General features: G+C 44.3%; 1 protein-coding gene and 2 long non-coding RNA genes across 12 annotated transcripts in view; 2 read left to right on the top strand and 1 right to left on the bottom strand.

Annotated features, from left to right (window-relative positions):
• The window catches only part of TEX2 (testis expressed 2), a 92,067-nt gene extending 81,265 nt beyond the window's left edge, over nucleotides 1-10,802 (top strand). For 9 of the 10 annotated variants that reach the window (XM_083727425.1, XM_083727428.1, XM_083727430.1 and 6 more), the window contains 3 exons: nucleotides 5,089-5,298; nucleotides 7,696-7,816; nucleotides 8,832-10,802. In XM_083727425.1, the coding sequence (XP_083583551.1) occupies nucleotides 5,089-5,298; nucleotides 7,696-7,816; nucleotides 8,832-8,954 (454 nt within the window). In that variant the 3' untranslated portion in view covers nucleotides 8,955-10,802. Of the gene's footprint in view, nucleotides 1-5,088; nucleotides 5,299-7,695; nucleotides 7,851-7,995 lie in introns of all 10 variants that reach the window. The other variant, XM_083727422.1, reaches the window with a different exon arrangement.
• Nucleotides 1-16,530, top strand: part of LOC310839343 — a 292,189-nt gene that overhangs the window by 176,764 nt on the left and 98,895 nt on the right. The window lies entirely within an intron of this gene.
• LOC310838371 lies at nucleotides 13,652-16,114 on the bottom strand. The gene is made up of 2 exons (XR_014560948.1): nucleotides 15,260-16,114; nucleotides 13,652-13,764 (listed from the first exon to the last, which is right to left on the bottom strand). It is a non-coding gene; the product is annotated as an uncharacterized lncRNA (long non-coding RNA).

Genomic DNA, 16,530 nt, shown 5'->3' with positions numbered 1-16,530 from the left:
TCTGGTGCAACAGAACACCGTGATGGAAGCCAGAGCGCTTGGAAACACTGTTTACCTTCCTGCTGCAGCTGTACCTATTTATCTACCTGCACTGGCGTGCTTTCAAACTGCTAGGTTGGCAGGAGCAGGGACCGAGCAACGGGAGCTTACCCCGTTGCGGGGATTCAAACTGCCAACCTGATCAGCAAACCCAAGAGGCTCAGTGGTTTTTAGACCACAACACCACCCATATCCTCCCACTGTGGAAAACAGGATGTTGGGCTACATAGGCTTTTGGTCTGATCCAGCGAGGCTGCTTTTTTTTTGTTCAGTCAATATCTGTTGCCGTTGAAAAGCTTACAAACTACTCAACTGATTTGTATACACAAGAAGTCACTTGAAAGGTCATTGCTGTCTAGGCAATAGTGATGCAACTGGATGTGATGATACCGTCATAGCTCCCCCCCCCCTCGATCAAGTGAAGGTGGCCTTGGGCATTCACAGTAATGGCAGTGGAATGTAGAAGTGACTCCCACGTTTCCTGTTCCCTCCTTTCTTGTGTAACGCACCCAATTATTGCTCAAGCATCTCTCACGATGTGAATTTGAGAGGGCCTACAGTGGGATGTGGGTGGCGCTGTGGGTTAAACCACAGAGCCTAGGGTTTGCCGATCAGAAGGTTGGTGGTTTGAATCCCCGTGATGGGGTGAGCTCCTGTTGCTCAGTCCCTGCTCCTGTCAACCTAGCAGTTCAAAAGCACGTCAAAGTGCAATTAGATAAATAGGTACCACTCCGGCAGGGAGATAAACGGTGTTTCCATGCGCTGCTCTGGTTCTCCAGAAGCAGCTTAGTCATGCTGGCCACATTACCCGGAAGCTGTACGCCGGCTCCCTCAGCCAATAAAGCGAGATGAGCGCCGCAACCCCAGAGTCTGCCACGACTGGACCTAATCGTCAGGGGTCCCTTTACCTTTACCTTACAGTGGCTCCAGGATATCTTAATTCCTCTGCTGATGGAGGGAATGGCTGATCTTGGGTAGGATGCAAATGCCTTCTGTCAGTGGAAGCTTTGAAAAGTAATTTGTGGCGCAGGGAGAGAGGTTAAGAACGACCTCTGGCACAACTTGTGTTGGGAGGAGAGCAGGGATTGTTCCAGCTGGTAAGCTGGAATGCTTACCCTGAGGGGGCGATCGCTTTAGTACGACATTGAATTCCTCCTCTGGACTATGAGTTGTTCATGTAAAAAGAAAGCTACTGCATTTCCCCACAATGCAGGAGCCTCCACCCGCATAGAGGACCCTCCACCCGCATAGGATTATAATAAGACACACAGACACGTTATTTTAGGTTAATGGGCAAAATTAGGCCACAACGTTTATTGGTTACAGCATGTGAGTAGTATTGGCTTAGGCATTGGATGAAACAGCAATACAAGACTCCACCCCACACAGCCGGGGGTCATATCGGGTTTAACAACCAATGGGAGGATCTTGTTTATGCAAATACAACTGGAAGCAACCCCATGACGCCACTGGGGGTCGTGCCATGGCCCTAGCAGAGCATCGGACAGGATCCACGACCGCCGGATTCCTTTAACGGAATACCCATAAGAGGAGGGGTAGATGATGGCCATCAGAACGCCAGAGGTTGTGTTTTAACGCACAGGCTGAATTTGGGATTAGCCCCACTAGGAGTTTGACGTTAGATCTAGCGCACCTGAAAGAAACCTGTTCTCAAAGCTGCAGAGACCCTGAAGGCAACTGGTGTGTGCTTCTTCCCACCAAACTGTATTGGTCTTCTCATGTGGAATAAGATCCTTGGCTGATGCCAATAAATTATGTACATCACGCATACTAAATCTGGTCAATATGCATATCTATAGAAGATGAAGTGAATGGGTAGCATCATCAGGCTGTTAATGGGTTCTGAGAGCCACATTTGCTGCGAACCACCATTTTGTACATCTGGGGAAATAAGCGCAATTTGCCTGATATGCCAACAAGTGCACTGTCACAGGTTCTGCGCAGCAGTAAGATTCTCATTGTCTCTTTTAGCACATAAAGGTGCTATTTTACAATCATAGGAAGTCAGGCCATTGGTCTTGTCAGCTGAGTGCTGTCGTTGGGAGAGGCAGGGGAAGAGACAATAATATCTGCAGGCTTGGGAAGGAACTCCATATGTTTTGAGTGTCTCTCCAGACACTTCTGTCTGTGTCTCTCTCTGTGCGTGTGCATGTTAAGAAGGTGACGAATAAATTGCCATTCATTATGCTAGTTCATGTTACAATGAACACATTTAGCGGTTAAAAATAGCTGGCTGTCATGCATCCAGCGCCATCTGGAAAAGAGAAACGTTTGGGGTGAATGAAGGATAGTTGCTAAAAATTTGTGACTAGAAAGGTGTTTTTGCAGGCTTTGTGGTGATGTCTCTGGGTATGTACTGAATAAATCTTGTTGTTGTTGTTGACGACTAGCATGTAGATTTACGCAGCATCTCAAGTCAATCATAAGTAATGTAGTATAATGTAGTAAATTTTACAGATGATGGAAATTCCAGAAATTGCTGCCTACATTGCTGTGGCACATGCAGGTCTTCATTAGCTATGCAGGCATGGCCAAACTTGGCCCTCCAGATGTTTTGGGACTACAACTCCCATCATCCCAAGCTAACAGGACCAGTGGTCATGGATGATGGGAATTGTAGTCCCAAAACATCTGGAGGGCCACGTTTGGCCATGCCTGAGCTATAGGAACAGTAAATTTGTGTTGTTCTTTGCCTCGTCTAATGAATGAGTGCTCTGCCTCTGCCATCTTCGCCGCATGTTCTTGGGTAAAAAAAACTTTCTGAATGACGACATCTATGTTTTCATGCAACTTGGGAACAATCTCATACATGTAGGTCATTTATTAGCGCTGTTTTCACAACACAGAGGCATGGGCCTTCCATCTTCTTTAAAAAATACCAGGACCTCCTTTTAATCCCATTTGCACCCATGTTTTTATTTAATTTTTATTTCATTTCTAAAATGTGTATCCCCCCTTTTTTTTTTTAACTCTCTGCAATCTCAAAGCAGCTAACACTCAAACATAACAACAAAACACTAAAGAATCAATATCCAGTTAGGAACAGTAGCACAACAAGCAGAAATCCATAACATTGACAAAGATGGACCAGAAAGCAGCCACGGTAAAGCTCTCTTAGCAAAGCCATTTAGCAGTCCTTAAACAGCTGCCTCCCTAATCCTTAAAATGCCCCTCTTACACTCCTGGGGTTTGAAAGTAGTTGTGACAATAGGGACAGGGAGCAGTTTTTTTCTTATAACATTGCATTAAAAACTGTTGTAAAGGGAGAATTGGGGGAAAGGGGAGGAAATAGTATGCAGGATTTTAAAAAGATGTTCTCTTGCAAAATCCACCAAAATACTGCTTGAGATTGAAAGCACTAATGTGAACAGCCCTTCAGGCCAAAACTCTTTGGGTGGAGGGTGGTATATAAATTTAATTAATAATGATAATAACAAACATTTGGTGAGAATGTAAGCACCCAGAATCTTTGGATAGCATTGTGGGCCATTGTCCTTTCTCTCTGTTTTTTGTACTTATTTATTGTATGTATAGATATATAGATATATAGATATATAGATATATAGATATAAATAAATAAATAACCAACCTACCTACCTACCTACCTACCTACCTACTTGGGTCACTTTGTCTGTAAGTCCTCTATCGTGTCAATTTGCCCAAAGGCATCTCTGTATATAAATTAGTGGGTGGCCCTTTTAGGAACCTAGCAGCAACCTCTGGACTTGTAGCAATTCAACTTTAACGCTATGATGAAAGTCTGCATTTGTGCATTAAAGGGCATACATACCCTATGAGCAGCCCTGTGATCTTTGGATGAAGGGCAGTATATAAATTTAATAAATAATAATACTCTATCCAAGCTTTGTCATGCATTTTGCCTCTATTCTACTAATAGGGGATGCAAGAAAGGCATGCATACAACTCTCCTTCTCTTCGCCCATAGCAAAGCCAGTATCATGAGTTTTTCAACTGCTGTTGAGGAGTTCCAGCAGCCTGTGCTGTTTGGGCCGCTTATGGCCCTGCAGCAACAAATTAGTCATCTCTAGCACTAAAGCATAGAAAGCCAACATGGTGACTTCCAGATGTTGTTGGATTCCTAACTCTCATACTGTAATTCCGGGCACCACAATTTTAAGAAGGATGTTGACAAGCTGGAACATGTGCAGAGGAGGGCGACCAAGATGATCTAGGGTCTGGAAACTAAGCCTTATGAAGAACACTTGAAGGAGCTGGGTATGTTTAGCCTGGAAAAGAGGAGCCTGAGAGGAGATAGGATAGCCATCTTCAAATATAAGAAGGGCTGCCGCATGGAGGAGGGAGCAGGCTTGTTTTCTCCTGCTCTGGAGGGTAGGGCTCGAACCAATGGCTTCAAGTTGGAAGAAAGGAGATTCTGACTAAACCTTTGGAAAAACTTTCTGATGGTAAAAGCTATTTGGTGGTGGAACAGACTCCCGTGAGAGGTGGTGAACTCTCCTTCCTTGGAGGTCCATAAGCAGAGGTTGGGTGGCCATCTGTACTGGATGCTTTAGCAGAGATTCCTGCATTGCAGGGGGTTGGACTAGATGACCCTTGCGCCCCTTCCAACTCTAAGATTCTGTGATAAGCCACAGCTAGCTTGGCCAATGGCCAGGGATGATGGGAGTTGATGTATGGAAACCTGCAGTGGGAATATTCTATCTACAGTGGTACCTCTGGTTACAAACTTAATTCGTTCCAGAGGTCCGTTCTTAACCTGAAACCATTCTTAACCTGAGGTACCACTTTAGCTAATGGGGCCTCCCGCTGCCGCTGAGCGATTTCTGTTCTCATCCTGAGGTAAAGTTCTTAACCCAAGGTACTACTTCCGGGTTAGCGCAGTCTGTAACCCGAAGTGTTTGTAACCCGAGGTGCTTGTAATATGAGGTATCATTGTACAGCTACAGAATAAGATAAACGTCGTTTTGTTTTTTACATTTTTTAAAACCCCTCTTTTCCAGGAACAGCTGTAAACCTACTTTGATGCTTTCTTCTTCTTCTCTCTTAAAGATATGTTGGGGGGCACCGAACCAGTAAAATAATGAGGTTTGTGGATAAAATCACCAAGTCAAAATACTTCCAGAAAGCAACGGAGACGGAGTTCATCAAAAAAAAGATTGAAGAGGTCTCGAACACTCCACTTTTGCTAACCGTTGAGGTACAAGAATGTAAAGGAACATTAGCAGTTAACATTCCTCCACCTCCCAGTGATCGAATATGGTAAGCAGGAGTCGAGTCATTTGTTCCTATGAAGCTACCAGGACAGTGGTTTGATTCTTTCTGTGCGTGCTGTGGAAAGAGCTCCTATTTTGCCATTTGGGTTGCCCCCCACCCTGCTGCTCCCTTTTTGTTTCTCTCCCGTGAAAGCAAAGAGGGCTGCATATGTGTGCAGCAGAAGGGTTGGTATGCCATAGGATGTCCCATCTTAAGAACCGGCAAGCATTTTTAAGAAGCATTTTGCAAATCTCAAATGTGCATTGTGCCTGGTACCTGAGTCCTACTCAGAGCAGACCCACCTAAGCGGTCATGGCTAAGGTCCATTAATTGCAGTGGGTCTTCTCTACACCTTAGAGGTCCCGGGCCCTAAGGAAGTTAGATTAGCCTCAACCAGAGCCAGGGCCTTTGCAACACTGGCTCCGGCCTGGTGGAACTGTCTGTCTCATGAGACCAAGGCCCTGCGGGATCTGATTTCTTTCCACAGGGCCTGTAAGATAGAGTTGTTCTGCCTGGCCTTTGGCTTAGAATCAATTTGATTCCCTCCCCCCTTTTCTTTTTTCCTCTGTCCTCCTGTGATGAGGCTGCATTTTAATGTTTTAATTGTTTTAATGTTGTATTTTAATCTTGTTTTTAAGTTGTATTTCAGTCAACTTGTTTTTATTATTGGTTGTTAGCCGCCCTGAGCCCGGTCTTGGCTGGGGAATTATTATTATTATTATTATTAGTATTATTATTATTATTCTACCTTAGTTGGATGCAACCCTCTGGCTGTATCCAACTTACCCAGGACCGAGCTTAATTGCACACAATGGTGCTTGCTTCAGAGGGGGTATGTATAGCATTTGCTATTCCTACAAACTGGGAGCAGCTAACCTGCAGCCTTCCACATATTGTAGGACCCTAGTTCCCATTGGCCCCAGACAGCAGAACCAGCATTTGGGGATGATGGGAGCTGTAGTCTAGCAACATTTGGAGAGCCATAGGGTAGCCCTTTCCAACTCTAGAATTCTGTGATTCTATGAAACAGTTTGTTATGATATACAGTCAAACCTTGGTTGTCTAATGTAATCTGTTCTGGAAGCCTGTTTGGCTTCCGAAACATTCGACAACCGAGGCGCAGCTTACGATTGGTTGCAAGAACTTCTGGCACTCAAGCGGAAGCTGCGTCAGACATTCGGCTTTCAAAAACCGGAGCATTTACTTCCAGGTTTTCAGCGTTCAGCAGCCGAAACGTTCGAAAACGGAGCCGTTCGGGAGCCGAGGTTTCACTCCACATTCCGCTTCAGACTACAGATGGGAGGGGTGCTGTTGTAAAAATAAATAAATGTCTAAATCCGTTTTTTAAAGCTTTTCATAGATTTCTAATATTTGAAAAGCTGGCCAAAGCTAGCAGTTCTATTAGGGCAAAGAAGCAGCAGTGTGGGATTGCAGGGGGTTGGGCTACTGTAATCTAGAAATTGAGGAGAATTACCGTATTTTTCGCCCTATAGGACGCACTTTTTCCCCTCCAAAAATGAAGGGGAAATATGTGTGCGTCCTGTGGGGCGAGTGCAGGCTTTCGCTGAAGCCTGGAGAGCGAGGGGGGTCCAGGCTTCAGGAAGCTACCCGCAAGCCTTAGGAGCCCGGCGCGACTTCCCGCCAGGCTCCCAAGGCTTGCGGACAGCAGCATGCAGCCCGAAACCCGCCAGGCTCCCAAGGCTTGCGGATAGCAGCCTGTTCTGGGGGCTGGGGTCGGGGGAAGCTCGGGCTTCCCCCACCCCCAGCCCCGCAAGCTCCGGGAGCGATGGCGAGGTTGCGCAACCTCGCCTTCGCTCCTGGACCCCCAGCCCCGAGGCTAAAAACGAAGCCAGGACAGCTAGTGGGATCCATCCTGCTCGCTGTCAAGGCTTCTTTGCTCTTCGGGGCTCGGGGGAGGGGATAATTTTTTTTCTTTATTCCCCCCCCCCCCAAAAAAAAGTGCGCCCTATGGGCCAGTATGATGAGGCCCATTGCTGGGAAGAACAAAGTATTGCACAAGATGAGGATCAAGACAGGTGTGTCCCTGAACCTTTGTCCCTGAATTAGAGCAAGTTTTGGTATTAACACCTCTATTGTTACATCTGTAAATTACTGTTACTACTAGCAGCAAAGACTGTTTTACTTGGAATTCAGAACATAACATAAAGCGAATACACAAGGTAACTAGTGTGCTAGCTATATTGTTGGACTTGGACCAGGGAGACATGCGTTTAGATCCCAGCTCAACTGTGGATGTCTCAAGATGTCCTTTAGCAAGCATCTGTTTTGGTCTTACCTCCCAGGTTGGTAGTTTATGATAAGAGTGGAAGGAGGAAGGAAGAAGGAGAAGATGAATCCGATAAACAAGTAAATGCCACCATACATTCTTTGTGTTCTGTTCAGGTACGGCTTCCGAAGACCACCCTACCTGGAGCTCAAAGCTAGGCCAAAGCTTGGTGAGAGAGAGGTGACTTTGGTTCATGTGACTGAATGGATAGAGAAAAAATTGGAACAAGAATTCCAGGTATATTTCTTCAAAGCTCTTTTAATTGTGAATAGTGTTCAAACATGAAACAAACACAAACATGAGCCTGACCAAACTGCGGGAGGCAGTGGAAGACAGGAGTGCCTGGCATGCTCTGGTCCATGGGGTCACAAAGAGTCAGACACGACTAAACGACTAAACAACAAGAAGTGTTTAAGTGTGTCCTTAGATAATTTTGTCCAGTTCACAAGGCTTGGTGAGGAAGCATGGGGTTGTTGTTGTTGTTTTTGGTTTTTTAAAGACTATAAAAATCTAACTGAAATTATAATGCAGAAAACCTGCTTTAAATTATTGCACATTGACTTGGTGTCAGCCACTCAAAACCAGCTCCTGGAGTAAATCTGCAGGGAAAAAAATCCACCTGTAATATTTTTGGTGAAGCAGAAATTATGGGGCCTACATTAGTCCTACTCAGAGTAGGCCCCACTGAAATGGATGATATAACTCACTTAGGTCCCTTAATTTAAATTGATCAGCTCAGAGTATTAAACTTAGTTGGATGCAATCCTCTGTCCAAACTTCAGATCAGTGCTGCCTTCAGAAATCTGGGTGGTGGGGCATAAGGGGCTTCTGCAGGCAGCAGAGGGAACACTTAAACACACACAACAAAAGGTAAGTTGCTTCATCAAAATTGTATGGTTCAAATGATATCTTGTCATCTGAAAACTGAAGTAGCTTTGTCATAAATGACTGATGTTTCAACTCTGTTTCATAGATTAAAATAAAAAGTTACTGGGGATTATGTTTGGTTGCTGTATACCTGTTTATTATCATACTTGTTAGACCCACCGATAGGATGGTCTGAAATATCCACAAATTCTAGGTTAAAAAAGCAGCAAGCCTAGATTGTCGTTGCTTAAACCCCCTTCGTGCATTCATGCAATTACTGGGAAACAGGAGACAGACCAAAATGAAGGGAAATTAAGCTTATTTTTGAAGCATATCACTTGCCTGTGTCGTTTGAATTTTCTGATTGGTTTTTTACACTTTGCAGAAAATTTTTGTCATGCCAAACATGGACGATGTTTATATCCCTCTAATGCACTCAGCCATGGATCCCCGTTCATCTGTGTGTCCTCCAAAAGAATCCGTCACAGAAGCTACTGATCAGCCATGAAATGTGAAGACTGCAGTTTACAGTATTAACAGATTATGTTTTCATGTGGTTTTGGGGTTTGTTTTTTTAAAAAACGAACTGTTTAGTAGATTTTGTCCTTGTGCCACATTTTATTTTGCTTTCCGAGGAGGATGGCTTTGTGCCTATCGTTGCTCCAGTTTGCCCAAGTGTTGCTCCTATCTCCTTTTCTGAACGTAAATTCCATTTCCTAAACCAGTCTGTGTCTTTGCAGCAGCTGCTGTTGGGCTTCCGACGTTAGCAGTTAACGTGCAGCACCGTTCTGCTGTAAAGGATTAGGAAAATCACCACCAACGGCAATTGAACCAGGAGCTTTGACGCGAACAGTTGTTGTTCGTGAGCGTGCAATATTGGCAATGCACACCGAGCATCAATGGCTCGTCTTATGCAGCCGCACGAACCTGTCCTCTATAAGGAACAAATTTGCATAACTGGAATACCTCCCTCTCCCTCCCTCCTTCTCTTACTCTCTCAGGCAGTTGGAGGTGTAAAATGAACAGGTATGTTCTTTCACTTCTGCAGTCCAATAGCTTGTGTCAAGCAAATTTTGAACTGTTTTCTGGAGTTAAGAATGTAAATTGGATATATAGGTGATAATTGTGAAATCACTTCATGTGGATTATACATAGTAGCTTATTTTTTCATACAAAATTGTGCTTCTTTTGGAAATAAGTAGCCATATAACACATGCAGACATACAGAAGTGATTAGCGAGGGGGGTCTAGCGATCCAGAAACGCATTAAAAATAAGGCAAAGCCATGAGACCAAACCATAGTAAGCCTTTTATTTAAGTGAGGTACAATCTTGTGATTCAATACCTGTTGTTGGACATGAACACACGTCGAAATGTCTAATGCTGTCAGTACATGCATGTGTGTACTGAAAATGATTGCAGATAGCCTGTATGAAGTCATTCAAGTTGATTAAATTTGTCTCTCATTCCTGTTGCTGTGTTTCCTCATGCATACGATGTTCATGGATACAGTATGGTGGATCCACTTTTTTTAAAGAGGGGTCAAATCCTGATTGTAACTCATTTGCCATCATTAACTGTGGGCACCTTTTTAGGCCATCTCGTGAAAATGGAAGCTCAACAGGACTCCAGAACATTACAACTGATAATGGCCAACACTTAACAACAAATTGCCTTGCTTTTCTTTATTGTCTTCAGACCATACATGCACATTAAATTGGTAACTATTAACACTACATCATAAATGATCGACACCAGTAACGGAGTGTTTCTTGATACTCAATATTGCCAACTACTTATGTCAAGAGAATGTTAAATTTAGTTTACAAAGCAGGTGAGTTATTCAGCTCGCCTCTTAATAGTGTGCTATGCTTTAAGTGGTTTTTAAACTTTTTGTATGTTGTGTTCGGTTACTGTGTATAAAACGTTTCATGATTTGTCATCTCGAAATGAAAACTAATTGAGTGGAGTTTTGGTTTTTTTAAAGCACCTTGCCTGAAACATATTTAAAGGAAAAAAAGCATTTAATATATTTAAGTATTCATATTATTTGGACACCTTTATTTTTGTTATGTAAACACCTGTGACCATTCCATTTTGTGTACAGACCCAACTCTTGTTCTCTGTATGGAATCATTTCCCTTTATGAAGTCTGCATGTCTTCTTCACAGTTATTCCCCCCACCCCGCCCATGTGCAATAACAAAAGTCTAAAGACTAGATGCACTAATTAATATGTAAACAAGATGCCGAGATTTGACACAAGTGACTTCATTGCACTTCATTAATTGGACTATGTGGGTTATTACAATGGGTTTGCTTTGTTCTCTGAAATAAATTTATCCCATGTCAAAGAACTGATTGGGTGTCATTTCTGAAGTCATGAAAGAGGGAGGGGGACGTAGGAGGTCCTGTCCAAAAACTGCTGGCTCTCCAGATTTTGTTGCACCTCCAACTCCCATCAGCCCCAACCAGCATGGTTAGAGATGATGAGAGTTGTGGTATAGCAACATATGGAAGACTGGTTTCCCACCCCTGGTGGAAACAGCAGCCAGCTAGTTCAGTTATGGATTGCAATTGCCCACTAGCCATTCCAGTCTGCAGCTTCTCTCCCCTGCTCATGGGTCCAAAGACCATGGCATCAGTGCAGCCTCAACCAAAGCTTGTCAGCAGCAGGCAACAATGCCAGATTGTAGACCATTTCCACTGCTATTTTTCCTAAGCAAAGTAATCCACACTTTCTATTTATGAATTCTAAATTATTTACCATTTTGAGAACAGCAGCTGTGAACACTGCATGCAGGGCACACATGAATCAAGTTCTCATTTTTTTTGAGAGACAAGGCCATGAAAGACATTCTTCTTAAGTCTTGGGCCTGTACAGATAAGTGTATTTCTCCCATGTCCTTTGCTTTATCACTGTGCGGCACTTAAGTTTCGCAAGAACTATGGCAAAACAGTAAAGCCCAAGTGGGACTTGCAAGACAGTGTTGAATGCTTCTGTTTGGGATTCCAGCCACTTTTTGTTTTCCCCAATTTGTCAGCAGTCCTTGGGCATTTTATCTCCTGGGTACCTCCACTGGTTTCTACTGGCAGTGTTCAATCTGTGGAGACATTTAAAAATAAGTCATTTACTTAATTTTTTAAATAGCTTATTTACACATATGTATGTCTATGTAGTTCCTTAATTCATACTGAGAAGCTATGTGCCCTTGTTCTTATCCTCTTCTAGGATACCATCCTGTTTAGTCCTGCTTTCTAGTATACAGGTTGTGGACTGCTCAGTCCTAGCATATTATGGAAGAGCTGCATCCAGGGTTTTTCCCAGAGATTTTTTGTACTTATATGCCACACTCCCCTACGTACAGAGCACTCTCCAACCTGCAGTGTGTAGAGTATGTGTACTTTGGAAGTAAAAACCAAAAAACTTCATGCAAAGCGGTTGGTTGTCCCTAGAATCTACTGATCAGTGCTGCTATTGTTGGCAGCAGTGCAGGCACTTAACAGCCTTCAAATGTAATATATTTGCAATGGCATCTTCCTCAGGAAGCAACACTTAATTTGGTGGTACTAGCAAGATGTGTCTGGCATTGCACTATTGCAATAGGTGCCTCCTGAGCAACTCAGGCCAGAGGCCTGGGAATCAAAGATGCTTGCTGAAGGATCCCTTCAAATAGCGCTGCCAACCTGTCATAGCAGTATTAGTTACAGCCTACTAGGGCAGTGAGGAATCCTCATGGAAATTTGTTCAGTAGCAGCACTGTCACCTGTGACTCAACAGTTGACATACTATACCAGTAGTGGTGAATCTATGGTATGCATGGCAGAGGGCACTCTGTGGGCATGCATGCGGTCACCTCAGCAGGGCCGTAGCTTCCGTGCAAGCAGGAGTGGAGGCGGGGATCTCAGAAGTGGAGACCCCCGCCTCCACTCCTGCTTGCACGCAAGTAGGAGCGGGCAGGTAAGCTGAGGAGTGCCTGGCTGCTTTCAGGTGCAGCTTCCGGGCTGCCTTCACAGGGTTGCAGGGGATCTGATGTGGAGGTGGGGGCTCCCTTAAACCTCTCTTGAGGGGAGTGCAGTGGCGAACCCCTCAATGCAAAGTGTGACAGAGCCTGCTGGGCAGCCCCAATCCAGCTCCAGTTCCTGTACAAGCAGCAACGCTGCTAGCAGAGCAGCCTGATCCCACTACTTGCCTGCAAGCTGGAGCAGGTGGGGGAGTTGGGGGTGGGACGGGTGGCGACATCCCTTGCCTGCTCACTTGCCAGCCCAGCCTTGCTCAGCACTGGAGGAGGGCGTGGTTGCTGTTGTGGAGGCAGAGGGACCCAGCACTGGAGGGTGGCAGGTGCCTGCTCTTTTGCCACCCAGTCCGCCTTTCCTCACTAGGAAAGATTGGCTTCCTGCAGCCAATCAGAAGCCGCGATTTGGCGTTCAAACATTTTGGAAGTCAAACGGACTTCTTGAACGGATTCCGTTCGACTTCCAAGGTACGACTGTATATCACGACTGCCTGTGCCCCATATAATTCAGACTGGCATTTATTTACTTAATGCCCCAAGTTTTTAGTGAGGATTTTTAAAAAGTATTATTCATGCCAAACAAATTGCATCTTTCAGGAAATGTAGTTAATTTTTAAACCTTCACTGTAGGCTCCTAAAAGGGATGGTATGGTATGAGAACCATTATGTTTTGCCATGAATGCCTTAGTTCATTACACTTTCCAGGCATGGGGAGAATTCAAAGTTCTAGAATTTATCACGCAAATTATGTGTGGTTAGTCTGGCATGTATTGTCCTAAGCCTCTGCCCAAATGGAAGCCTCTAACCTCCCCAGAAACATTTTTTGTTGGGGTGTGTGTGTCACATAAAACAAAAATGACACTATTCAAGAGGCAGAAGTGGACTCCAGGGGTATAATATTCAGGTCAAATAAACCAAAGGCAAGCTGAAACCCAGTAAGTTCTGGTATACAATGCCAACTGTCTACGGTATTTGCAACCCCTGATGCAGTTCCAGACTGTAGTATTTGATCATCAGATGAAATGTAACTTGCCCTTAAAAGAATTACTCAGATTTAAGCTGAGCAGCACCAGTTATAAGCAAGTCCTTTACTTTTGCACTGTAGCGTAGCCAGTGAGGCCATGGAATCGGCCATGCACCAGTTCAAAGGCAGTGCTTCAAAGTCAACAGAGAAAAGAGACACACACAAGTTTTTTATTTTATTATTTTATTTTAATATAGTGCATCACCACAGCAGCTTTAGTCGAAGAGCAACGACTCCTTCATGTAGTTTTCTTTCCACGAGGAAAAGGAAGACACTAGCCTGCAAAGAGGAAAGGCATATAGTTTAGACTGAGGAATGACAACATGGAACAATTTTGTTCCTGTGCAGCACACCGCTTGCATGCCTGCTCTCCTTTTGCAACAACACACAGGTGTGCAGCAAATAGTGCCAGCCAGATTGCTGCAAGATAGTCATCACAGCCAAGGCAGTTATTCCATAAGCAATGTAATTCTCTTAATTATGGCTGAAAGGAGATTTAATCTTTGATGATAACTTTTTTAAAAACAAGAATGGTTATTCAAAATATTGCGTAAACAAACAAGAACAAAGATAAAAAGTCCAGTCACTACCATTGCCATTCTCTTACCAGTTACAACTGGTAAACAGTAATGGATATATTTGCTTGTGGAAACATAGCCATTAAAGCTGTGCAGCATTATTCTGTCTCCCACTTGTGAATACATCTTAATGGGGCCACATACGGCAGCATAAAGATGCTACCTGCAGGGTAGCACAACCTGCCTTCTGTAATTTTACGCTGGAGGCTCAGATTCTATGTTTCGTCATCTGCATCAGCAGTCTAACACGCCAAAAAAGAATCATCACAGCAGCCAGCATTAGGCAGGAGTGTTCCCTTGCTCAATGGCTTTCTCCAGTTAAAGAGAAGAAGAAAAAACCCAGCCACATTTCAGAGGATTTAGGACTGCCTAGAGAGTCATCAAAAGCACAAAAGTCCATCCACATTTGTTCTGGAGTCAAAAGTCCACTACCAGTTCCACCCTTGGCAGTAGATGCTCTGCTATGAGCATAACTCCCTCCAGCTATATTCAGCCAGTCTGAGCAGAGCATTGACTATATAAAGGAAACTGAGAGCATGGGGTGGGGGGGAGATATACTTTTAAGCCACCATGTTAAGCACTAGCGAGCAATTAAAAGTGGGGGATCGTTTTGCAAAATGTACATTAACGTGGCCTGTACATCAGCCTAACGGGGGCGCAGTTGTATAACTCGGTATCCTATATTTTTGAGGTCCCCCTGCACGTTGGACGTCCTTCCCACTATCAGCCACTAGGCCCTGCTCAAAAGCACGCAAAACCTTTCCCTGCCCTTTTTCGCCGTGATGGCACGTGCTTTTTTTGGAACGAAAACCCACCGGCGCCCGCGAGCAGAAGAAAATCCACGGCAATCGTTATTCCCAATTATTTAGCGTATTATTACGGACTTTTTGCGTGCGCTAAGACCCCCCCCCCCAATTCGCACTATACCCGACATTATTCCGTTCTGCTTTCCTGGTCCTGCGGGTGACGCGTGGTGCTGATGCTGCAAATTTTTTATTTCAATTTTACCGGGGAGTAAAGCCCCGCGGATCTCCATAGGGCAGCAACCGGCCCAGAGGAAATGTCTTGAATTTGTCCTCGCCTGCACAGGACGGCTTCCCGAGACCGGTCTTTGCTTCCTCCAACCACGCAGGGTTCCTGTTTCTTTCCCCTTCCCAGGTAAATCCCTTCTCAAAATAAGGATAAGCGGCACTCACCTTCCCCATCTCCCCGTCCTTGCAGCGAAAAGGTCGGAGCCGCTTTCTCCAGCTCTATTTATGCCCATTGTGACGCGTCAAGAGCCGCCCCTTTCCGTCGGAAGTCGCGTAGGATGCGGAGGATGTGGCGAGGTGAAAGTACACCGCTAATGCGCAAAGCGTTTTGTTTCTGCCTCTTGGGGGCGCCGGGATTGGGGCCGCTTATTCTTTACGGCCGCTTGGAGCCTTGCAGCCTAAAAGAGATCGGCTGCAGGCTGTGTTCTGCACGCTTACCTGCAAACCTTGTTTAATTTACTCTTGAGTCATGGATTGGGCTGTAAATCAGGACGCTGCCGAGTTAGGGTTGCCATGTGGCGCACGACCCAATATGAAATAAGCAGTATATCTTTCCGTTTTCCCACGTCCGTCATTTCCTGCTTGGTTGTTGTCGTTGTTTCAATTGCTTTTTATTTATTTTCACCGTTGTTGTTTTTAACAGAGAAACTACGTTGCTGTGGTTCTCCGAAGCCGTTAACTAAATATGGAGTGAGTCGGGGGAATTTGCGCAAGTTTTGAAAGGCGTAGTTGCCTTGGCTGCTTTTTGATCGCGGCTCCGGATTTATTTTATTTCATTTGCCTCCAGCAAATGCTTCTACCCGCTAGAGGACACTAATTGCTCATTTTAAAAACGGGTAGGTGGAGTTAGGAAGAGAGTACAGTATTCCTCGTTTCCCCCTGGAAAACATCCCTTGCGGGAGTTGAGCTAAGGGAAATAAATATGTTTTAAGTCCACTAGCAGAAAATAATCAAATGAGGCGGAGATGCTTAATTCCTTTTATCTTTATTGCCGATCCTTTTGGGAAGACAACACCAAAGCAGTATTCCAGCAAGGAACTTGCTAAATCAAGAGTTCCATTAACATTTAAAATATATTTTAAAAAGAGGAAATTATTTAAAAAATTATAAAAAATTAAATATTATAAAATAATAATAAGGAAAGAAGAGGCAGAAATTGCTTCAGGAAGGAACTCTGTTTGACAGAGCCCCTGCTTGTTCAGTTTCATTTTAATTTTTTACTTGCCCTTGGACACAACCCTCAACATGCATTTGTCCTGATCACATTTTAGGCAGTTTTGCTAAATTCCAGTGAAACCAAAGGAATTGCTTCCACTTGCTGTAATGACTTGGAGTGGTTCCACAGCAAATGATTAGCTAATGTCACATTCAGACCATTGCTTTCCTTTTAAAACCTGGTTTGCGGTTACTTCCCTCACTTGATTTCCATCGCAATT

Source organism: Podarcis gaigeae, assembly GCF_964106915.1.
Source record: "Podarcis gaigeae genome assembly, chromosome: 2".
Classification (NCBI taxonomy): Eukaryota; Metazoa; Chordata; class Lepidosauria; order Squamata; family Lacertidae; genus Podarcis; species Podarcis gaigeae.
This window is presented reverse-complemented; position numbering and strand designations above follow the sequence as displayed.